Source organism: Haplochromis burtoni, unplaced genomic scaffold, assembly GCF_018398535.1.
Source record: "Haplochromis burtoni strain Fernald_Lab_line unplaced genomic scaffold, NCSU_Asbu1 Contig_181, whole genome shotgun sequence".
Lineage (NCBI taxonomy): Eukaryota > Metazoa > Chordata > Actinopteri > Cichliformes > Cichlidae > Haplochromis > Haplochromis burtoni.
The window spans coordinates 1,161,999-1,186,847 of NW_024582542.1; the positions used below are offsets into that span (position 1 = coordinate 1,161,999).

General features: G+C 39.3%; 1 protein-coding gene across 4 annotated transcripts; it reads right to left on the reverse strand.

Annotated features, from left to right (window-relative positions):
- Positions 1–33: 33 nt before the first annotated feature.
- pik3r5 (phosphoinositide-3-kinase, regulatory subunit 5) lies at positions 34–20,055 on the reverse strand. 4 transcript variants are annotated; one of them, XM_042225747.1, is made up of 19 exons: positions 19,780–20,055; positions 19,093–19,287; positions 11,776–11,891; positions 9,409–9,524; positions 9,209–9,277; positions 8,281–8,419; positions 7,512–7,581; positions 6,792–6,966; positions 5,944–6,112; positions 5,788–5,856; positions 4,729–5,591; positions 4,419–4,538; positions 4,176–4,307; positions 3,913–4,006; positions 3,369–3,445; positions 2,847–2,940; positions 2,542–2,624; positions 1,900–2,015; positions 34–1,493 (listed from the first exon to the last, which is right to left on the reverse strand). In XM_042225747.1, exons 3-19 carry the CDS (start codon positions 11,873–11,875, stop codon positions 1,343–1,345), a joined length of 2,637 nt encoding a protein of 878 aa, XP_042081681.1. In that variant the 5' UTR covers positions 11,876–11,891; positions 19,093–19,287; positions 19,780–20,055; the 3' UTR covers positions 34–1,342. The 4 variants fall into 4 exon arrangements, with proteins under 4 accessions (XP_042081681.1, XP_005934494.1, XP_005934492.1 ...); XM_005934432.3 differs by lacking the exon at positions 19,093–19,287 and having other exon boundaries at positions 4,729–5,422; positions 5,507–5,591; positions 19,780–20,054; XM_005934430.3 differs by lacking the exon at positions 19,093–19,287 and having other exon boundaries at positions 19,780–20,053.
- Between the last annotated feature and the right edge of the window lie 4,794 nt (positions 20,056–24,849).

The following is a 24,849-nucleotide window of genomic DNA, read 5'->3' on the forward strand; positions in this document are numbered from 1 at the left end:
TAAACGTAGCCTATAAATTGAGTCGACTTACTCTGCAGACGTATACATATTTTAATGATCTCTGAAATGAAGATGTTTCATAGATAGACAAATATAATTTACAGAAAGAAATATCACACTTTCATCAGAGGACACATGTAGATGGAGGGCACTGGTGTCATGCATTTATCTAACATTTAAACACAAAAAGTACCTAATTTAACCGCCTGTTCGCTCGATTGTCGTGTCATTTAATTATACCAATCTGCAGTGCTTCAATTTCAGTGTCAGTCAAGTCATCAGGATATTATCCCTTTACACTAACAAAACAATAACATTTTAATTGCACAGATTACTGAGTGTAAAGTGCAATGAATCAGTTCCTTTTCATGCAGGAAGTGTACATCCAAATCTATTTTTAAACACCTTTTCCCCTACTGGTGTCCTTATTTAAAAACAAAATCAAAAACATTTCGTTCATAAAATATGTTACAGTAATTACAAAGACACTTTATTCCAAGTACACTGTACTTCAAGTGAAGTCAAATAAAAAAAGTCACTGGGGCCCTCTGCTGGTCATACTTATAATTTCAGTTAAAACAGTACAGTGTAACTCCTTAGGAGAAATGTTATAACTGTGTATAACAGGCATAAAAATGATGATGTGATTTTCAAGTTATAGTACACGGCGGAATATTTACAAAAATAATATTTACATATTCTCTAATAGTGTGCATTCTCAGATATTGTCACCTAATCTGATTATAACCCCCAATAGACACCTCCATATGGATTTCCAGAGAGAAAAGTTGGTAAACTTTGACTCCAATATACCACAGTCGTAACATCTCCCTCACCAGGAGCCTGGTAGCACAGCATGTGGTGTTGCTAGTTTGTGTATCTTTTCACCCAAGACTCTCTAGATTCACTCTGTTTACCCAGAGGATATTTTAATGTGACTGTGGGTGGAGTCATGTTTGTCTGTCAGTGCAGAAAGAGGAAGTGAAACTTGATGAATGAAACCCAAAGTGTTCCCTAATTACACAGAATGACTGCTGTGTACAAAGAAAACAACACGCAATCAACTCGGTCTCTTGGTTGCCTGGGTCTTCTGGTATGTGTAAATATATATAAAAAAAATAACATAAAATAAAATAATCAGGTGACTTTTGTTACTATCCCTGTTTTTATGTTTCCAAATGTTGCACCCCACTGCAGGTCGAAGGCACCATCACGTGAATCTGTCCAAGTACTTCATAAAAATTAGCAAAAAATATTAAAATATCCTCTTTAGTTAGTCTCTAGTTTCACAGAATATGCACAACAGTGCAGAGCATCTTTCCCAGATCAGTGGTCGGCAGTCTCAGGGAAGAGCCCCACTAAAAGTGACTATGGGCAGGCAGAGGAGGGAGCAGAAGGTCGGGTGGAGTGGCTGGATTTGAGCAGAGGCCTGGAATTTTCGTAGCCTCCAGTCAGTGGAGCTGTCAGGTTTGTAGCACACTGATATTTCACACCTGGATGACAAAGAAGGAGATATATGGTTAGAGAAAAACAAACATTTGCAAGGACTGTGTACTGTAAGTGGGTTTTGTCATTTTTGTGTACGTTTCCTGAGAGGAAAGAGGGCCATGGTGACGCAGCTGAGTGAGAAACTGCTCCAAGAACAAAACAAGGGCTAAAATCTACTTTGTATGTCTTTGTGATTCTAAATTCTTTTTTTCTGACAAATGTTTCTTTTCCCCACCCCCCCCCCCCCCAAAAAAAAAAAAAAGAAAAGAAAAAGCTGTGTCTTAACGAATGGTTGTGTTACCATGTAGACCACGTAGATATGAAACAACCTGTCTCAATTAGCTACCATCACATATAGCTTCTTTCCGGTTTCTTTTCATTTGGGTGCACGTGTTTATTTTCATTCCAAACCTGGTGACACTCTGTAGTATCTTCTTCTCATCCTGGTCCAGGCACACAGCAAAAGTTGTGTTTTCAACACCGCTGACCTGCACCTTGTCCACCTTCACCTCAGTCACAGTCAGCTGCTGCAAAGGTGATAAACGGAGCAAATTGTCACGAACAGACATTTTACCAAAAACCAACAAGACTTCACGAAAAGGAATCATTTTTAAACAACACGCACGACTTTCACACCTCGACCGAGCTGCATTGAAAACAACTCAGATGGGTTCAATCATTTAATCAGGTCTACATGTTGCTGATGAGGTTAAAAACTCTTATAAATAAACGCTCCAAACCCAAACTAGGTTAACACACATACAGTGCTGCAAAACAATACTACTGCCAAAGCACACACCAGCAAAAGAATTGTGTTCTTGTTTGTGTGTTGTGGCTTTCTGTTCCATCACGGTGTCAGACAGTAAACGGTTCCCATACACGCTTGCGTGTGTGACTAGATATTCAGTCGAGATTTTGAGATGAAATCGAGTGTGTATCGAGGACTCCATCTTCAGTGATGGCTGTGCTGCAAAGCTGTTTGCGAAAGTAGATTGGTGCTGCACTTTCATAACCACAAACCACCAAGGCAGACTGATATCACGTATTTCTCACCTGGTTGTAGCCCTTTTTGCATTTCCCATTCTGTCTCTTCAGGACTTCAGTCATCGTCAGCTGCAGGCACTCCATCTTTGAGTCTGATAGACATCATTTTAGGTCAATTAAGAATACACTTGCACATTTTGTTCATTTTCACCTTGAGTATGTATCAAAAGGGTTTCGATTAGAAAACTAGCTTGAGTAATACGGGAATAAGAAAGTGAATGATTCGAATTGACAGTGAAGAATGTAATGTGTTTCCCTGAAATGAAATTGTGAACAGACATAACTTTTAATGGTAAACACAAAGAGTTACATACCTAGCTCCTCAGGATTCTTGCATGCTTTGATTAAGTTTACTGAAGTACAAACTTTGGTTTCTCGCTTCCACTGACTTCTGCCGCTAATAACAACCTGAATGAGAGGAAAAGTAGGGTAAGATTACGGCTCTTTTATTTAAAAAAAACAAACCCCAAAACACTCCAGTTTTGGGAGATGAGAAAAACAGATATGATCATGAGTGCTTCCAGACGACTGTGTCGATTTTGAAAGACAAAGAGATGTCACTTTTACCAATTTCTAATGGTTCAGACCACATGACCACAAAGACCAAACCTTTGTGCAAGTCTTTGTGCTTTGTCACAGAAGTTTGATGCGTCATCTCCTGTGACTCAAGAAGCGACCATATAACTTAAACCAGTTCTTAAGGCGGTGGAAAACTGCACTAAAGTGTTTGTTTGTTTTTCTCCTGATAAGATGGCATAATTACAAATAAAATTTGTTTATAACGCAGCTTTATGAAACAAATTTTAATTAGGGATACAACCCGAACACCATCCTACCTTGTTGTACACAACTTCCAAAGTTAGAGGGACTGCTTCTCGGTCACCATCAATGCCAAAACGTTTACTGGCAGCACCTACAGAAAAAAAAAGAAAAGCACACGTACACACATAAACTGTTAATCCACGGTACTTAAAAGGGCTACAAAAAAAATGTCTACAAAATATTTTTAAATGTACTTCCTGGTGTGGAAAAAAAGACATTTGTGTAGTTTAGCCACTGTTGTCATAAGTTTTTACATAATGGAAACAAAGGGTAGGTCATTTGCACAGTAACTAACAGATAGGGGACATAAAAACATTTCCCTCAACTTTTACTTCTCCAAAGAAATTAAAAATCAGAAGTGCAAGTATTGTTGACAAGTGAAACTTGAAAAGTAGAAGTGAATCATGATGTTAAAAAAAAAAAAAAAAAGCAGTTGTTTCCCTACTATAAATTTAGTAGTCTCAGCCTCATAATAAATGATAATCCATGTCACTGTAAGGAAATGTGGCTGCTAGGCTATGTATAAATGCAAATGTTTGATGCATGCGTCTGACTTACCCATGGCCTTGATGGCTCGCGTTCCTGCGGCGTGACCCAACTCCAGGGAGTGGACGAACACCTCAGTCCTCCGCTCTCCACAAGCTAACGTCAGCTACAAGACCAAAGTTCCTCCATTATTCACTGAATATGAAACTGTGTTTTGTTGTTAATGAGTGGCAGAGTGCCATTCTTTGATACTAAAAAAAACTTGTGAATGAAGTTGCAAGAAAGGGGAACAAAAAGCCCCAAAAAAGCATTTTAAGTGTTAACGTGTAACCAACCTCAGCCTGATAGAGCTGGATTAGAGTTGGCCGAGCAGCATAGCGGCAGTAGTACAGGACCAAGTCGGCCAGGATGGGTAGACGCTGCTCATATGAGCTATCGTAGGACTCGGACTCTGTTTTTGAGGTTTGCTGCAGCAAAGAGTTTATGATACATGGTGAAATTCTTTGTTGGATAAACAGGAATAACAGACTTTAGAATAGCTTTGGCTTGGCGGTGGGAAAGTTATACTACAGTTATACCTGGCAGACGATGTTGGCTGGTAAGTTAAGCAGGCTGAGGGTGTTTCTTTCGTACCAAGGATCCAGCATACCAAGGAGATGGGCAATGTCATTAGTACTGTCCCCTATGCCCATGTGGTCCTGCATGAGCAAAAGTGTCATACATTTACCTTTATGGACATTTTGTCTTTCTGTTCAAAAAAAATCACGAATAATCATTCTGTAGTCATCTTGAAATTATGTTTTCTTTGCTCTACGCCTCAGGTAGCTTAGTCTAAAGCAGACCTTGTGCCTTGTATTTGATATTTGCTTGTGGTGTTCTTGCACTTACGTTACACAGGGTTGTTCCCTTTGAAGCTCCAGGTTGAATTAAAGGACTAGAACCTCTCCGAGCTGCTATTACTGCAGAGTCTTTCTTCACTGGCACAAAGTAGAACTGAAGATTGAAAGCCCTGCTGAGACGCGGACATGCAGTCTCCTTTCTCCTGAGGTCATTGTATGCTCGGGCCACCTTCCCCGCTACATGATCAGCACCAAATACCACCACCCTCAGCGTAATATTCTTAATGTCTTCATCACTGCTAAGAATAGGCCTCCTTCGGAAGCAGACATGTTTAAGGGTTTGACTTTGTGGCTGGAGTGAGGGTTCAGGACTATGTAATCTGACCTGCTGGGGCAGGGAGTTGGAACGCTTCTCTCGCACCACAAAAAGGTCTTTCGATTCAGTGTTTCCTAAACTTTTGGCCCGGGAAAGGGGGCTCTTGGGTTTGATGAAAAGCCGGTAGAAGTGTTGGCTTAGTCGAGCTGAACTTTTTGTTGACCTTGGCGAACATTTTTCAGCGACAGGAGAGGAGCAAATGTAGTCATCAGGATCTTCAAAGTAGTCACTATCAGCTCCAGAGGTGATAGAAAGAAGGGAGGGAGCGTACGATTCTGAGGCTACAGACAAGGTGGAGAACATGGAGTCTTTGGATGTGGAGGAGATCGTGGAGAAGGTAGAGGCACGATGGCTGTTGCGGTAGTCACTAGGGATGATAGATATTGCAGAAGGTTCAACACCATGCTCCTCCTCGTCTTTGTCTTCTTCCACATCAATTTCTGTCACATACCTCTCGTCATCAATATCACCCTCTTCTTCCTGCTCATTAGTGGACAGGTAGCCAGTTTCATGCTCCAAAAGGGTGTTCAGAACATCTGCAGGAAACAGGATATAAATCTTACTTAGAAAATAATATTTAAATTTAGCTATCAAAACAGAGAGAAAAACACCTGCTGAAAGATCCAGGAAAAACTATCCTTAAGAGATTGATTTACAAATTCTCTGTCAGCTAATAGGAAAAAGTTTATTCCCAAATATGAAGTACAAATAAATACAAGTTGAGTTTATTACCAAAGTTATCTTTTTCCCAGTTAAACATGTAACATTTGGCTGTGGGCAGGGGTAGCGTCTGCAACATTCCTAAGAGAAGAGCAAAATAACAGTCGGATTAGTGCCATGTAACACACTTCCAACCTCCAACCCCCCAGTTACCAAAACCAGCCTTACCATCAGACTTCCTTCCATTGGAAGCAGGGATCTTCATCATCTCCCGGAGTTTCTCCAGTCCCTGGATGACATGACTGCGCCCCTTCAGTGGTTCACTCATGGTAGCAGCTGCCTCTAAGGCATCGCTTACCAAGGAGTAGATTTCCTCCAGCTCATTCACAGGTTTTTCCTGCAAAAAGTCATGGTCTCTTATTAATCTCATATTGGACAGTACAGGTTTTGACCATGTGATGTCGTAACATTTTCCTCTAATAAATATTTATAGATTTCCAAACTACAGTAACCATCTCAGAGTTTAAATCTTGGGCTGGAACTACAAAGCAAATATCTCACATCCTGAAAACATTCTTCAAACATAAAACTACTGACAAGCAACTGCTTACGACGATATCGTACGTACGCTAGAGTCTTTTTCCCTTTTATTCAGTTCAGTTTAGCAACGAACATCTTTGTTCCTGCCAGCAGGGAGAGCCAAGGTAAAAACTACATTTATCTAACCATTAAAACCCATTAAAAAGGCATGTACTTAAGTCTTTGTAGCTTTATATAACAAATGTAATGTCAGAAATTCAAAGTAAAGATGGTTAATGGTAGATTAACATATTCATTCAGGTTAGGTTTAGAGTACACTAAAAAAGACTTTCTCTCATTAGCTGTGGGCTAAAAATGAATGAAATATCTTACTAAAAGAAATGAATTTAGTTACAATGAAACAATGTGATTATTTAGCTTGTATGAGAATAAAAAAAACCCCAACTATAAGAAAATGTGTGTTTTGTACTACACCACAAAGTTTCCTAGCTTTTTACAATCAATATTTGCAAAAAAAGTACATTTAGCACACTTACCTGCAGAGCTCTGTGAATGCTGTGCAGAGGGTACTTGGTGCCTAGTGTGGACTGGAAGGCGTGTTTAATCAAAGTGATGTAGGTTTCTCTCTGTGAGTGCTGAACGCAGCTGAGCTGCTCAGCCACTGAAACAAAGTCAGCAGGAACTTCACTGGGGTTCATCAGCAACACAGTCCTGTCAGCAACACGGAGTGTTAGAGTAAAACCTTGACTTGTACACAATGTACACAACCTATACACTGTATGCAGGACACGATGCAAACAGGATGCTATGGTCATGATGAGGTTTGGTGGGTAGAAAAGGGGATGGAAAGGGATTTTCAAAGTACTGAGATGACACATCACACATGGTGTCATTAAGTATGGCACCTGTAGTTTATTTTTGTTGTTACTTTACACGTGGGATCGGATAAATGCAGCAAGAATGGCTGTGCAACTTTTTCACAAGAAAGCAGAAGGTGCAAAGTTAACACACCAAAGTGAACTAAGCATACACCATCCTCTGCATGCAGTGCTTCAAAGGTAGAGAAAGCACAGTGTGCTTATGCAGCACAGGACCTTTGCAAATGCAGATATCAAATATCACCAGCACTTGGACTAGTTGTGGCTAAATTTTTTTTCTGTATATGCTATTTCTTTCTACATAGAACATGCATGTAAGCATGTGCCTATATTTTTACAGTCTTTAACGTAGTGAGCAGTGACATAGGGAAGCCTTACATGGTTTTTGAGCACTGGATGGATGTGTTCAAGCCCTGCTCGTCCCTCACCAGTCTCTGAAAGGAAATTCCTGTTTGGAAAACAGAACACAAACATTTGAATTGACACCAAAAAAAAGCATGACTACATTAAATGTTGTGGTGGAATAACTAGAGGCAGATGAAGGGTAACTGATGACCTAATTACTAATAAATTATTGAAGTGTTAATATTGTTAATCATTAAAATTAGCCAATGCTGCTCACGGGACGGTTAAAGTCAACTGAAATGAATAAATGAGGTATGGGTACCTCTGGCTGTGACCTTATCCGAACAACAAATACACACCAAAACACTACACCAGCTAACACTCATTCACAAATCATTAAGTCGTCTTTTGTTGTTTTGTTTTTTTAATCTTTTGAAATACCTGACCATTCAGCTGAATTTCCTCACTCATTTGTGGTTTCTGCTTTCTGTAAATGCTGATACTACATCCGTTTTCAAACAATATCCAGTTAGAATGAAGAAGTTTCTCTTAAACCTGAAACCACGTCATCATCCTGCCTCTGTCAGGTGTACACGCTACAAGCAGAGCTCGTTTTTCCCCCCCAAGCGTTATCCTAAATGCATTTCTTTGACTTATCACTAGGGGGAGTACAGTTACAACAGGTGGATAAGCAAGAGGTAAATTAAGCATAGTATGTCTAAGAGGGCAAAGATGTGTGAATTAAACAGACACATAAAGAAGAGAAGGACTGCAAAAAATAAACAACATTCTCCATATTTACCTGGGGCCTTCATTTCTAGCTGTATTGTGGAGAGAAGCTTTTTACACACACTGCAGTAGGGTTCAGGCCATGTGAGGAAATGGCAAAACACATCCATGGCTTCCTCCAGCAGGTCTGTGTTATCAGTGCAGTACGGTGTCTAAGACCAAAGCACAAAAAGATGTTTTTACTCTACAGGAGCTCTGTAGACTGCAAGATCCATCTCAGAAGACCAACAACATACTGAAACTGCGATTATCATAAGTGTTCATAATTCAGTTCTACTTCTGCAGTCTGGAAGCTTTGAAGCATAACTCAAACTATTACTCGGTTTTATATAAAACCTCGATGAATTATTTAAATAATTTGTTATTTATATAGTGAATAACTGTGCCTAACTGATCCAATACGGAAAGACCATTTTCTTTTGGAGCAACTGGCTGATCAACAATCATAATTTGATCCAGAGGGATCAGAGAATGCTTTTAATTGGAGCCATTTGGTCCATTAAGTGGGATGTATTAGTTCATAAGAGGTGGAAACACAAAGCAATACAAAACTGTTCTTTTCAGTTCTGCTCTTTTTTCAGGAAATGAAATATATTACATATCTTATTGTCATGTTTGGGTCATACTATGGTTGTTCATTTGTTGTATATTACAAAAATATATGTAAAATAAAATATTTAGCAAGAAAGAATAAACGGATAAATCAAAGGTTTTCTGTAGGCATGATTTCTGCATGATGAAAAGGCTTCCTTTCACATCTTTCATTGTTACGGTTTCTAGTATTATGTAATTATCCTGTAACTGCTTGAACATACGTCACAGGGGATTGAATTGAGAAACTAACTGAACTTTAAGATGGAGAAAGCTCATACTCTGAATGCTACTGAGAGGTGAAGAAAGGTCACATATTTTGATAACATCTGTTTTTAGACAAGCTGTACCTGCAACAGCGTGGAGGAGAACATGATAGCGAGAGGAGCCACCAGCTCATACTGACACTGCTCCTGAACCTGATCGCATGAACAGATGAACACAACAGAAGAGCGACATAAAGCGAGTAAGGATTAGTTAATGTAGACTTTTGATTATTATAGCATTCATTCATCAATGATTAATACATCTTTTCTCCTTGACCTCTCACCTCTCGGGTCTTCCTGATGATCTGCTGTAAAAGGATGATGAAGTTGTCCGGATCTCTCTTCACCAGCTCCTCCAGGCTCCATCGGTTCATTGACTGTCCCACTGAGCACATCAGCACTGCAATACATGCGTTTTTACAGCTATAAACAACATATATGCTTGACATTCTCACATATTTAATATCTAATGCTACGATTCTAATTTTCTACATATTTTTAGTAGCCATCAAACGTACCCCATAGTGGTAATGAAACAAGGCACTGGACAATATTGTGCTAGGCTCTGACACTGGTTTGCAAAAAACACCCAACAGCTTTTTGAAGTCTCAAGCTGTCACTTCTGGTGCGTATCATAGGTGTGTATTATCACCTTTTGTTCACTGTTTCACTAAGGATGTTTGCGTATGTACAAATACGACAGGATGGATTTCCTGTTGTTAGAAAAAAATAAAAGAAAAACAAGATAAGATCTCAGTTTGAAAGATTTATTTTGCACTAGGTTATTCACAAAGGCTAATTTGGTAAAAGTGCAGTTGGCAAGTCCCAGATAATCAATTAACTTTTTATCAAAAGTCTCAATATAAAGCTTTTGGTATACATAATAATGTTTTACTGTTTTCTGTTACAGTGTGAAACAGAAACCTGAATTAAAAACAACAAAGTAGATCTGTGAATACAGTATTTCAAACCACACCGATCTGTTTTTTTGAGTGTGGTGTATCACAGTCACAAAAACAACTGAAAATGACACCTGACTCCTCACAAGCATGTTATTTTGATGTGATCCCTTGACCTCCGTGACTTAGATTGCACATCAATCTAAGGAATTAAAGCTTTAGCAGTCAAACACAAATGCCGTCCTATAAACAGGCCTTTGCATCCAAGTGCGCTACCTAACATCTCTAAAAAGCAGTGCACTATTTGCATCATGATCACACCTAACCACTTGGGAGCTCTAGTCTTTTTTAATATTGCTGGTTATGGGAATACAGCTGCCTGTTTTGAATGATCCTGTTAAGATCCAGAATGTAATACATCAGTGCTTCAGTAGACGGCTTGTGCTCAACATGTGGACGTTTACGTGAATGTAGCACATTACATATCCCTGGAAGTTTATCCGGTCAAGGCATTTCAAAAATAAAAATAAAAGCTCTGAATTGGAAAAAACGAATGATGAAACGAGAACACCAAACTAAGACCTTCAGGTCACGTTTTAAATGCCAAAATCACATCATCACCACCGATCAGTTTGCACAGGTATGCGTCATTCTATCTGACACTGGTTGACGTGCGGAGGCCGATGCCAGTTTGATCTTCCGCCCTGTTTTTATACTCTGCATCACAGTACCTCCTGCTTCTGATGCCTCACACACACGCTGCGGTCTGTACCACCACTTCCTCCCAGCTGTCTATTCACACAACTTCCTTCAACACCCAATAGTGTGCTCCACCAATGATCTTTCAGCAACAGTGTCATCAACAAGCAGCTCAGACTCTTCTGAGCGTATGTCGCGCACAGTCCCTGTGTTAAGAGCTCGTGAACAAACAACTTTTTCTGTCAACACCACATGTTACACATGTCCAAATGTGCTTGCTAGAGGTTGATACTTCTGAGAAAATGTGGTGCCTTTACCTTCCTAGAAACAGAATTTTGACCCCACACTCTAAATGAATGCCTGTAATGAACGATTTCTGTTCATTGTATGGCACTTTAGACTGAAAAACCTGCTGTAAGCAGATAAAATTACAAAACTTACAACAAACATATTAACAAGAGCCATGGTTAATGCCGTGATACGATTTAGTTAGTCAGAACTATTGACATTTACGATGGCTTAGCCACACATTTTGTCCCAGTAAACTATGCCAGTGAACCAATACAAGTCACAATACAAGGAGGTGAAGTGAGTGAACTGCAGCCAATAAATAGGTCAGTTTATTAAGCTGAGAGCTACACCTGAGACAGAATGAGCTGCGACCAATATAACTCCATATAACAAATGTAACAATTATATCTGTGCACACAGAGTTCAGACTCTGTGTATGAAACTCTGAATCAGGCTCCTCGTGGCTTTATCTCAGAATAAAAATAATAAAGATTAAAAGATATTTGGTGCAGTGACGACACTAACAAAAACAAATGATGTGATTATATTGCCATGGCAGATAGGAGCACAACCAAGCATTTGCTCTGTACATCTCTAAAAAGATGCACATTAAAAAATGGTGTTGTAAAATTCAGAGGATGGCGTTTGTCCAAGAAAAGCTTTTTAAGGCTTCACAGGATCAGCTGTCTGATTATAACCTTCTTTTATAACCAGATCTTAGCGGTGATCCTATAAGTCCTTGGTAAAACTGCAGGATCTTACCGTTCCAGTGATGTGCTGCTGTGGGACTTTGCCGCAGTCCATCCAGACACCTATCCAGAGCATGCTGGATCCGGTCCTCTGTACAAGAGGTGTGCTGCATATTCACCACTCAGGTTCTGGAAAGAGGCAGGAGAGAGATGATTATTAAGCACCGAAATATGATAAGCATCTCAATGCCCTTTAATGTCTTCTGTGGAAGATTATCTTCAAATACATTCATGCATAATGTTCCCATGCAAACGTACACACATGCTCCTCTCTTTTCCTCAACAGTGTGTTGTGTTATCGCATTTACTTTGCATGAAGGCAGTTCACTCGGCAAGTATGAAAATCAGTCAGAAGAAGATACACAAACCATAATCTAAGTGGTAAGGAAAACAGACACAGGGCTATTTGTGTCACTGTTTTGTTGCTATAGTTCCTGAAACGTCCTAAACACATTTGACAGAAACCTCCGCTGCCTCAAAGCAGACATATTTATCTAAAGACTTAAATGGATCTGTGACCACTTTAATACAACGGTTTTAAGCAGACCTGCTTCAGTTATAGTGTATTCAGCAGTTACATTGTACAAGGATGGGAATTTCTGGATTTAAGACATTACATATTGCTCAACAAGCTTTGACTGAGAAAATTTAAAGCAAACTGGAAAGCAAACAATTTTCACCATTTTTAACAGGATAAAAGAAAACCCCCCAGCCCGAAGTGATTTTAAAATTAACACACACACACACACACACACACACACACACACACACACACACACACACACACTCTGCAATCCTATAAATGAGAGAGATATGGCGAGGAAGAGCTTGTTATAGAATTCCTGTATGACAAAAATGTGCGTCATATTTTACCACTGACTCATGAGGATGTACTGAACTTCACTTTTTTTTTTTTAACTTTCAGTTTATCAGCGCGTTTGGCTGTTTTTCATGCAGCAACTGAGGACAACGCAGGTGTGGCAAGCTGTTTCAGTTCTGTTATGAACACATCTCATAAGACATATGTGTAAGGAAAAACAGAGGCGTCCGCCAGTCAAATTAAAATGGGCTGAGTAGTCACTTGTAATTCTTGGATGTTTTTATATGTAGAAGAACAACATTTGTGGTGGCAGAAGGTTAACGACACAATTTCAGAGCTGAAAACTGGACCTAACCGCTAACCAAACAGTTTATAAAGAAGAAAGTAGTTCATAGGTTTGAAAACGCTAAAGTGAACATCTCTTTTCACGGGCAACTATAAAATTTCCCGATCTAGCCTTTCAGTTCAAATTAAACAGGTGTTTCTGTGTGGGCCAGCTTGTACTCTTATTAGGAATAGCCACAGAAACCATTTTCAAAGAAGCCTGTTGCTTTCGATACAACAAAAAGTGCACTCTCTCATAATTTGTCAGGAAAACCATGGGTTTTCAAGCACCCTTAATTGCATCCAACTCACCATGGCATGGTATGAATCTAATTATTCTTAGATTTTTCCAGACTTCCCATAACAGAGTCCAGCTACACAATGTGTAGCTGACCTAATTGCATGTAATGACCCCATTAGATGCAATGATGACCCCAGCTGTGTGATATGTTGTATTACACAGATGGTTTTCACATCCAGGTTAGACAACAGCTTTTTGAACATTTTGGGGGAAACATCAGCATTTCTTGCTGAATATGCATTTTTACATGTTTTTCCCAAATAATCTGCATGAGCAAACTCACACATGACCAGCCTCTGTAATGGGAAGAGGAAACTAACCTACGATCTATTAAAAGATGATGTAAACAAGCTTAAAGTTGGCTGGCTGGACAATGAGTTCGAGCTCCAGAAGCATACGCAACTAGTTAATTCATATATAAAAGTAGCTCTGTATCGGTTGCATTGACGAGAGAGGCATCAAAGACATTTTCATGTGCAATACTCTAGTTTTAGAGTTAACATATTCAATAATTTGGGGCCTAAATGTATTATTGAAACCAATAAACAGCTTCTAACTTGTTAATGCATGTACACATAGAACAGGCACGTTTTCCATAGTTAATGTTGGAAAAAGATTGTTTAACATGGTCAGAAATAAGCTTGCTGATAATGCATTACGTATCTCCTCAATACGTTTCTCCTGACTCACTTAAGAATTTGGAAATGCAATAAACGCATGTGCAAATATGAGGAAACATCCAAATATAAGAAGCAGAACAAATACTTCTGTAAAAACAAAAATAAAATTAAAATTAAAATGAAGGTGACAGCGCTTCTGGAAGATTTACAATTTTAGAAACAGAGCAACCAATCAGATCTTCTACCTCCCCCCGACAGAAACGCTCAACAGCTTAATCGAGTTTGTCCTTCAAGAGTTATTTTATTCCTTTAAGTGAAATCTGAATGTGCCAAAGTTTAAAAAAAACTATCAGCATGCTGTGTACAGAAACATCACCGGTGTCAACAGTACCAAGAAAAAAAAATAACTTTCATTTAGTAGTAATGGCTTTTTTTCCACACTGATTTCACATTCACATTTTTTTTTAGTCAGTGTAATCTTCAACAAGAATGGTTATGGAGGTAGACCAGGACCAGAAATGAGTAATGACATCAAGCTGTGTGTCTGATTATATCTCCTCAAAATTTCCCCTGACAGGTTCACAAATTCCCCATTTCAGATGAAAGCTAGAAATACATGCTGGCTGACAGATGAACGGTGTTACCAAATTACTCACTTGATCTTTATACACCTACACGCCTAATAACTCTAACTGACACACACTGACACACATAAGCACATAACTGTTTATCCTTGACTTCAGAGGACAGGAAGTTGAGTTACACTGATTACCTGGAGATTTTTTTCGACATGTATCAAATGCTAGTTAGTCTATTAGTAACCCCACTCTAGAGTAACAGTAAAACATGTCTGCAATTCAAGTACTTAAGACATTGCCCAGGAAGGGAAAGTTTGTTAGTGTTTGTGAAACTAGATTTAAGTCCCCACAGCCTAAACACAACCCTGGCCACCAACAGTCTGTATGCTTGAGAGCAGGCTGGCATTTGGGAATGTGCTTGTTTCTTGGCCAGAGTTAGACGGGCAGCAGCTGGTTACCTTGGATTAACACAGACTGAAACACATGCTTGTATGTGTCCACAAAAGATGTGTAAAAAAATAATATCTGTTGAAGAAAGACGTCATAATGATAAATGTCTATAATGACCTTATGGAAGATAGGGAACAAACAGCTTGCTTTTACGCCTCTCTTTTTCTTGGATTAGCTAAACAAGATGATACTATTTGGCAGTTTTTTATCTTTGGAAAGAACCAAGGAAAGTGCACTTCCTGTTTCCAGTCTCCATAATGAGCTAAAACATTTAGCTACCAACTGTAAATTTGTATTTAAGTGACTTTTATATTAACCTATGAACCAGAACAATAGTTGATCATCATCTAACAAGCAAGTTAACAAGGATATTTCTCAAAATGTCAGACTGTTCCCTATGAGCCACAACAACTCATAGGGAACAGTGCTGTGGACATTGACAACACAGCACAGCACAAAACACCTTTAGGAAAATGTGCGCTATTGTTTTCCCCAAACAATTGTCCTTATTTTTACTCACAACTCGTGCTTAAGTACAGATGCACAGCACTGACATCCAAACTTCCAACCTTGCCATAGGCACGGGTCAGGAAGTTCATGCAAATCCCAAGTTCAGGAGGCCAGATGAATGAAACTCAATTATCCCACAGCACTCCACTTTCCTAAAGTTACCATTCAATAACAATACCTTCAGCTCTAGACATAAACAAAACCACCATGCAGCACTTTTCTCAGCCGTCCCTCCTCCCCAGAGATGTATTGTCTCTAAAAGGTGTCCCAGCGGCACTGAGCAGGACTACAGAGCCGTGTGCGTTGGATCCTTGTATTGAGTGCTCCGGTAATTGTCAGGGCTGGACAGAGCTGGATATGAGCCCAGTCGATGTGGAAGGAACTAATAAATTAAAGTTGTAATGACTCTTACATCCAACGTGGCGTTCAATGAGGACACGTAAAGGTAATAAAAGAGATGATAGCACTGTATGATGCAGTGAAAGTGTTACATATGAAAGAACCAACTGGTATAGTTCCTCTATGTTACTTATTCAGTACTCTTTTACCAAACATGGATGTTTAAGCTTTTGTTTGGTATTCTTCTCAAAGAAAAGTCAGATATATTTTAAGAAGCTGCCATCACACACCCCTTTGCAATGTAAGATGTACATCCAGCTATTATCAATCTTAAAAACAGCAAGGGTGTCTGCTGAACTATTAACCTGTCAGTGGAAATCATAAACACTATAATAGAAATACGGCAAAAACAGCTATATACCACATCCAGATTGTTGCGGATTTTCTGGGCTTATGCAACTACAGGGATTTTTGCAGCAAAATTCAACCATAAGCGTCATCGAAGTTGTTTACATAGACCTGCTAGTCATGTTGCAAATGCAGCGACTTTGTGGTGTTTCATAAGAGGATGTATGCAGTACATCCCTAAGAGTCAACAAGGTCACTTCCACTTTTTCATGGCTTACATTCTGACAACAACAAGCAGTGTTTCTATGGTTTAGAGCTAGTTTTCAAAAACGTAAAGCGAAGTGAGCATTATGTTACAGAGACAGTCCTTAAAGAGCTTAAAAAATAAAAAATAAGCATGGTTCATGCACTAAAAACACGGATGGTGTCGTGTTTTGATCTTCAACATCTGCATGAAGCAATCTATTCTAGGAAGAAACAAACTAGGAAAACATTAACTGATAGCTCTGTCTACCATCAGGAGATCAACATACAACCAAATGGTAATCTCTCACAGAGATATCTTTTAAGCTTTTAGCCAATGTTTGACTCTGATAGACTCCCCGCTCTGTCAATAATAGCATCCCCAAACCACCAGACTATACCACTATTCCACCCACAAATGTTTAGTTCCCTTTTCCTTTCTCTTACCTGCCTGCTCCACACTGAGAAAAGCCGGCCATTCAAGCAACAGCTGATCCAAACAGAAACAGCTTCTGTATGAAATCCAAAGGATGAATTCTGGGTTTTGATTTTGTCATGATGACATTAACATTGTTCTTACATACTGGTTTTTGTGTAGAGTGAACCCCCCCCGCCACCCGGTTATCTTCCCTTTATAAGCCCATTTCTCACTTGTGCTTCTTGTAGGGTTTTTCATCAAACTTCCCACAGCGCATCCAACATTTCACCTCAGCCTGCGTCCCTCTCTTTCTCACAATGTCCTCTTTTTCCTCTCCCTCCATCTCCTCACGGACCGCTTCCCATGTCTCCCACAGATCCCATTACCGAATGCTTCCTAACAGGAAGATAGCTTCCCTGCGTCGCTGAGGAAGCAGGTGCCTCTCTATTGTTGTGGTGTGATCAGACTCTTAGATATACTCCCACAGACCAGAGACGAGATCTCTGTGTATATATGTGCATAATACATGCGTGCCTCTCATTTTAATTGACAGTCACACACCCCACCATCACCCTCACCCCAGCCCCAAACCCTTTCACAACTTCAATATTCACATCCAACCTTACTCTCTTCCCCTGACCTAGTGGATGTGAACCTGCCTCTTATGGCTTTAGGAAATAACAGCAGTCCAACTCCAAAGCTCTGTTGTAATTAAGTGCTTCCCTTTAGTCCAAACAACCTCTACCGGTGACCACTTGGCATTATATATAAGCTAAGCAGGTCAAAAAGTAACACTGTGTGGATGTGGCTTTTGTTTAATGCTATTATGCTGTATTTCCTACTTTAGAGCATCTAGAAAATACCTCATTAGGAAATAATGAAGGTGAACTTGCTCTTCAGCTCTGCGTGCATGTGCGCGGCTGTTTAGAATCATCAGCTTTTATACTAATAATGCAACGAGATGCACACATATGCTGTTGTGCTGCTAATTACAGCAGCAAAACAAAGGGCCTGTTTGGTCACTCTGTGTAAACTTTGGTTTTCACTTCCTGAATAAACACTGATAAACATATGAAAATTTTAATGCAAATATCAGGTTCTTTAATATCAGATTATGAAACTCAGAGGAGGCAGTAGAAGCACTGCAAACATGACTGAGCAAACAAACAAAATAACAAAAACTATATATACTATATACAACAGCATATAGGCAGCATAGTCAGTATATAGGAATGTTTGTCTGTGTTCTAACTATATACAACAGTATATAGTATATGTATAGTGAATGCTAACAGATGCATGTGTTTACACACCCGGGGGTGTTGACCTCAAAGTATGTGTCGTAAAGGTGAGCACAAAGATTTTACTGATATCAAAGCCTTAAAGAGACAAACAGGAAACAATTTGACGAATAACACACTTTAGCGGTAGGATTCTGCAGTCAACCCTCCTAGATGTAAAATTGTGGTCAACAATCTCATACCCACAAATCAACAGGCTTGATTGTCCGTGTTCTTCGATACAACAAATGTTCCACGAGCTGCTCCAGCAGTTATTATTTCTCAACATAGGAGTGATTGTATTCCAACTCGATTGTGAAATTGGACTATTTCTATGAAAAATAGATGATCCCTTCCTGCCGTTGTGCAGAACAAATATGTCATCATCTAATGGGTGGGGTGGAAGCACGGAGTAGCGTGTAGTTCTTTTTCATTTTTTAACTTTCTTGAGAAAATTGTGACATGGGGTAGTGGGTAAATCATGTGTACGCCTGAAACATGACTCCAGTCACAAATATAACGCCTTCAAAGATCACAATCCTGACCTAAAAACACAGCAGATCATTTCTGGTGAATCTGGTTGCGAAGACAATCACCAGGGATCATTTCTGCATATGCAGAGGAAGTTATACAAAACCTTTCATAGCTTCAAAGGGAAATGTGGGAAGTTTCATCAGTTGCAAACAACTGATATGATTAGATGCATCACTTGGGTCTGCTTGAGGCCACGCAACGTAAAAAGCAAAATCTCAGCCCAAAACATGGAAAAATGATGTTGCAGAATGTCTAAAAATCTTCTCTCTTTTTTGAAGTGAGTTTTATCTTATATTTTTGTTTTGTCTTCTCAATATCACTCAAAATCACAGTGTGACAAATGCAGCTACATCATTACATTACTGGTGACAAGTATCTAAATTACTAGGCACTTTATACAAAAAGCTCCTCGAGTGACCTTTAATTGTATTGTACTTGTAACCCATGTGTGAACAGCAAAGGGTTGTTGTTTTTTTTCCCAGTAACAGGTATCACGAGTTCAGCAGTTTGCTTGGTGGCATTTCTGTGGGTGGACAATCAAAAAAAACTTGGTCTTTCTTCTCACCCTGAACTGAAGCTTCGAGTAAATCGGGATCCTTTGCTTGCATCCCTGGTTAAACTCCAATAGACTTCCATGGCAACCAAAATGACCCCAAGGACAGGAAACCTTTCAGCTCATTGGTGCAACCTAAAGTGCTGATCCACAACTCTTCCTTCATCTGATCGCCTGGTCCCACTAGCTTCAAGTACTTTTCTCCTTCTAAAAATCACAACATATATTTTAGACACCATCCAGGCATCTAACACGTGCTTCTGCATCTCTATACTTCCTCACTGAATACTATAGGCATGAATCACATAGAAAGTCTAGAAAAGCAGAAGTCACCATAATGGTAGGACTGTGGAGGTCTGTCAGATCACAGGTTTCCCATCAGTGTTTGATGCTGACAGAAAACAAAACAGTTTTTAACACTGCTGAGAAACGAGCTCTGGTGCCATAAAACACACGTACATGAGGAACAACTAGATTACAATAGATGAATGACAGAAGCAGCTTCACTTTGACGGCGTCATAAACTGTCGACTCTTAGATGCAAACGTAGATGCGCACAGGTGACACAAACAGTCTGTTGTCATATATCAAAGGTTCATGAAATTCAACACAAACATATCTGTACACAGTTAACCCATTTGCGAGTGGAACACTGCTGGTCGCCTTTAGAATAAAATATTTCCTTCTTCACAGTCTTACCTGTGGGTTATTGGCCAGCCTCCATAGCCCCTGTGCGTGTCTTAAAAGTCCAAAAAATCCAAGGGAAGGTGTCTCCTGTTCAGCGTCGCTGCCATTCATTCAACACGCACATCACGATTTAATAGGCAAACCCACATCCTGGGTAAAAAGAGCGGAGCCGTACGCCGTTCTGCGCTTTACATACAAAAACTGGCTCACAAACACGGCAAACAGGAAGTGTATGAGCGAGGCGCATGTGAGCACAATGACGACGGCTGCTGCTGCCGCTGAGAGTGTAGAGCTGGGAAGTGGAACTGTGTGGTAATCCGTGTGTTTCTAGACCTGTGCATGATGTTGGCCTCGGAAAAGAAGTCACGCTTCATGTGTGCGTTTTATGCGCACATTATGTTCACTTAAACCCAAGATATGTATTTCTGTATTTTCGGTGTCTTTTAAATTCAAGTGTTAAAAATAACTATTTTGAATAACAGAGAAATTACTCAAACCTGCGGACTCTGAGTTTTTCATTTTCTCTGCAAACCCCATTCTGTCAGGGAAACACTAGCCTTACTTCCCCTGTCGATTTGCTTGTCATTTACATGTTATCTATTTGTGTGACTTTGAATTCCCCTTCTCTTAAAGAGAGGGAAATGCAGTGGCAAGCTAAACAAACCAGTGACAGTAAACACTGTCTGCGTTTCGGCTCAGAACTCTTGTCACTCACCACCAGCACAGCAGCATCTGGATCCAAAGCTTATATAATATAAGTTAATGAATATAACATTGATTTAGATTTAGTTTCTAGTTATAAAGAAAGGTAATTTTTACATAATACACAGAATATATGTATATTTTTTATATAAAAAATACATTTTAAAACGACATATTATATTCCCACAGAGCTTCAATGTAATCTTAAACTCAGTTTTTAGGAAATATACATGTTTAAATATAGTCTATTTATGAAAAAAGGAGCACAGAGATTTAGTGTAGGGTTTGTTTATCAGCTTGTTGTTTGTTGTTTCCTGTCTTTTGTCAGTCACAATGATCACTGTGACATCAAATATCATGCTGGATCTACCAGTTCTATCATGAGACTATCCAGCTCTGATGCAAACTCAGTAGCCATGTCATGCCAAAAGGCTTGGAGGAAATAACAGAATGGGAGACTGCAAAAGGATATGCACTGCAGAACTTCACTGACTGATAAAGAAGATGCAAACAGTGCATGGAAACTAAGCAAAAATTTGACAAAGAGAAATAAAAACACACTTGTAATTGTTATAATATTTGAAAATCAGGACGTAAAGCCACAGACAAATGAAAAAGATAAGGAGCAGGACGACCATGTTTTATAAAGATCTGTCCACAGAAAGAAAGTTCCGTGTGCTGGATGTGAATTTCTTAAAAAAGGATTCCCTGAAATATCTTTTTTTTTAGGTTGGACTATTGTAATTCATTTTTATCAGGTTGTTTTAAAAACTCCCTGAAAAATAGTCAATTGATCCACAACGCTGCACTAAAAGTATTAACTGGGACTACAAAGAGTAGAATGGGAGACAGAAAGTTCAGTTTTAAAGCCCCTCTTCTGTGGAACCAGCTCCCTGTTTGGATTTGGGAGATAGACGCTCTCTCTGCTTTTACGATCAGGCTTAAAACTTTCCTTTTTGATAAATCATATAGTTGGGGCTGGATCAGGTGACCCTGAACCCTCCTTTAGTTACACTGCAATAGGTCTAGTGAACTGGGGGGTTCCCACAATGTACCGAGAGTTTCTTCTTTACTCACCTTTTTCAGTCAGTATGTGTTTATACACACCTCTGTATTAAATCATTAGTTATTATTAATCTCTGGCTCTCTTCCACAGCAAGTCTTTTGTGTTGTCTCCCTCCCCTCACCCCAACTGGTCACGGTGGATGGCTGTCTCTCTCCGAGCCTGGTTCTGTCTGAGGTTTCTTCCTGTCTGAGTTTTTCCTTCCTACAGTCACAGAGTGCTTGCCCACAGGGTCCAGCTGATTGTTTTCTCTCTGTTATTGTAGGATCTTTATCTTACAATATAACGCACCTTGAGGCAACTGTTGTTGTGATTTGGTGCTATATAAATAAAACTGAATTGAATTAAACTGAAATTCTTGTGCTGCATTTTTCTTTATTCCTGTGTAATTCAGTTGCTTTGTGGATTTAAAACCAAAGACAAACCATGAAATAATAACTTGAAGATAAAATGCTAAAACACATGAGCAAAGAAGCAGAACAACTTTGTTTGTCATGCTGAAAAACAAACTTGTTGCCAGTCACATGCTTTCCAGATTGCGCGGTGATCAAAATCTGACGGTACTTTTCTGTGTTCATAATTCCATTATTTTTAACTACATCTCAAACACCACCGGCTCAAATGCAGCCACACACCATGACACAGCCTTCACTGTGTTTTACAGATGGCTGTAGACACTCGTTGTTTTACCTCTCTCCTCATCTCTTTCTTTTAACAAGCTAAACCAACATCTGTCATTTGAATCAGTCACTCCATAAGACTGGTAGTCACCAATATCCACTTCTTGTGTAGTTTGGCATACCTCAAGCTTTTCTCCCTGTTAACCTTCCTTAAGAAGGACTTCTTAACAGCCACTCTTCCACCGAGACCAGTTCTGATAAGGTTTTCCTGAAACTTCATCAGAAAAGGTCTCATCTGGCCCTTCAGCTGGGTAATCTCTCAAGTCCTGCGTCAACTCTTTTCAGGATTTTTTCCCATTTCTTAAGAACATAACTTTCAGATACTGTTCATCATGATAGATAGTTATGTTTAGGCCTGCAACTTCTTTCTTTTGCACAACTTCCTCAGTTTTTTTGAAGGATGGGCTGCACACCATCCCAAAATAAAACAAGTTTTTTTTTGCTTTTTGTTTTAACTAATAACTCTTTGGGAATCACCTTGTTGATGTAAGAATACCATTTTATACCCATGAAAGAGTGTTGGCATTTTTTGTAGATTCACCTTGGGGAAAAAAGGGCAGAAGGAAAAAAGTTTCATGCTTTTGAGACAGGTGGCTACTAACAAAGGGCCTAAAAATACAATTGTCTCTATGCAAAGCTGTCTGTTATATGAATCATTCAAGCATAAAAGTGGCACCGTAAGTTACGTCCCCTTTTATGCCGAAATGATTCATAGGTCAGTGTCAAGTAAAGAACGAGGAAACAAAACATTCCTCTGAAAATTATCTGGTACAAAGACTAGACTGAAAATAAATGAAAAAGCAGCCAATGTCTGAAGTAAAACTTTGAAAGAACGTCAGTATACTGGACAAGTCTTGTTCAAGACCCCAATTCAAAATTACACAAAAGTCTGGCACATCAGAAGCAAAATACAAAGAAACACGATTTCATTTCAATACTGTATAAAATAATTTTATCACCTCAAATTATTTTAAAACACGATCCCCAAATGTTAAGGATTCACAGGAACCACGAACAGTCAGCCTCTAAATGTTTCTCATTTGTGGTTTTTATCTCAGTTCATCTACAACAGAGTTGACTAAGTTGCCTTTAGGTTGAGGTGGACTTCTGTTTTGGCAACATCAAAGTGTATGCTTTGCTAGTACTGTACCATAAACTTTCATTTTGGAAATGCAGCTCACCACGGGAAAATTAGGAAATGGCAAAGGACCTGACAGCACGAGGAATCATGAGGATGAGCAGTCAATTCCTCACAAGGTGGAAAAAAAATAAACTTTTGGGAGTGCACTGAGCAATATTTTTGTAGGCTACATCCCCCCAAAATTCTATGGACAAAAATAAAACTCTGCCAGTGATCTCAATTGCATTTCATCTGTCAGACGTTGTTGTGCTTCTGTTGGGGCTTGTTCAGGTGCCAAAAGAACGGGCACAGCGTCTTTTTATTGATGATTTCACTGCTGATGCCAACAACTGAACACATGCAGAGGTCTACAAAAGCGCTCAGATTCAACCAGCACGGAGCCTAAAAAACAAAAACATTATTTTTTACAATTTAATGTGAATTTTCTTGTAGCTTTTCTAGTATTCCTGAACTTCGAGCATGTAAACAAACTTTCCAATCTGACTGATTTTGTAAAGCGATTTTGTGGTGTAGGTAGTATAAGATAAAAAAGTTAAAAAATGCATTGAATGAAATGAGTAATTGATGCCTTAATGTGTTAATTTCAGGTAATATGTCTTGAAAATTTCTCACAGTATCGCGGATAACGAATAAAACTGGACCTGGCTATCATAAGAGCCCATGCTTCACTCCTTTAAGCAGTGAAGGTCTTTATTCTACGTGGTGTTATACCTCCATCACCTGGAATATACAGACAGTACCAGCCGGTCACTGAACGCTGAGCTGCTGTTTCCCTCTATGGGCACAAGATGGCGCGGTTACTTTTTGTGCCAATATTCAACAGGTCTCATGGAGCAGCTGGTCACAGAAGATTTCCAACTCAAGAGGCATGTATTCTGAAACCCTGCACAGAAAAAAAAAAGGCCTTGAATCTGGTGTGCAAATGTTTTATTTTTCAAGACCCGACCCGTGTGAAAGTACAAACGCTGGCGTCATTCTGCAACTGAGTATGGCTGCTATCCCGAAGCAGTTTGGTTTCCAATAAGAAACCAAGAAAAAAAACGCTTAATTGCTCTCCAAATAATCTAAACACTCGAATTTAACATAGTAAAAAGAGCACATTATTGGCGCACTCCACAATTTAGTGCCTGTTTCATTTTAAGTAAACCTAATCCCTCCAACTGTTCCACTGTGGACAGAAACCTGAGAGGGACATAAGACCTTTCCTTTTGTCCTTCTGAAACATTTTATGTTGATGTCGTTTAAAAATAATTACACATAACAGAATGAAATTAAGTCATTTTTAAAATGGTGAAATGCCAATACTAAAGTAAATGCTAAATTAGGACCAGTTTGGCCTTGGGCAAAAAGAAAGAAAAAAGAAGTAGAAGAGAAAGAAAACTGCAAATATTTCGTGGATATAGCATGGCTTTTACTGTATGGAAGGGTGATTTCACTGTTTTCTGCTAAACGTGCTCAACCCAGCATAAAGTACCGGATCAACTGGGGAGGGGGGG

Bases quoted from the DNA above. Each gene is read 5' to 3' on its own strand.
- pik3r5 (XM_042225747.1), bottom strand. From the start codon at position 11,875: ATGCAGCACACCTCTTGTACAGAGGACCGGATCCAGCATGCTCTGGAT. The intron at 5,592-5,787 runs GTAATAAACTCA...TGTTTCCTGCAG, and splicing joins CTGGGAAAAAGATAACTTTG to ATGTTCTGAACACCCTTTTG. The intron at 2,016-2,541 runs GTGAGAAATACG...TCACCTTTGCAG, and splicing joins GCAAAAAGGGCTACAACCAG to CAGCTGACTGTGACTGAGGT.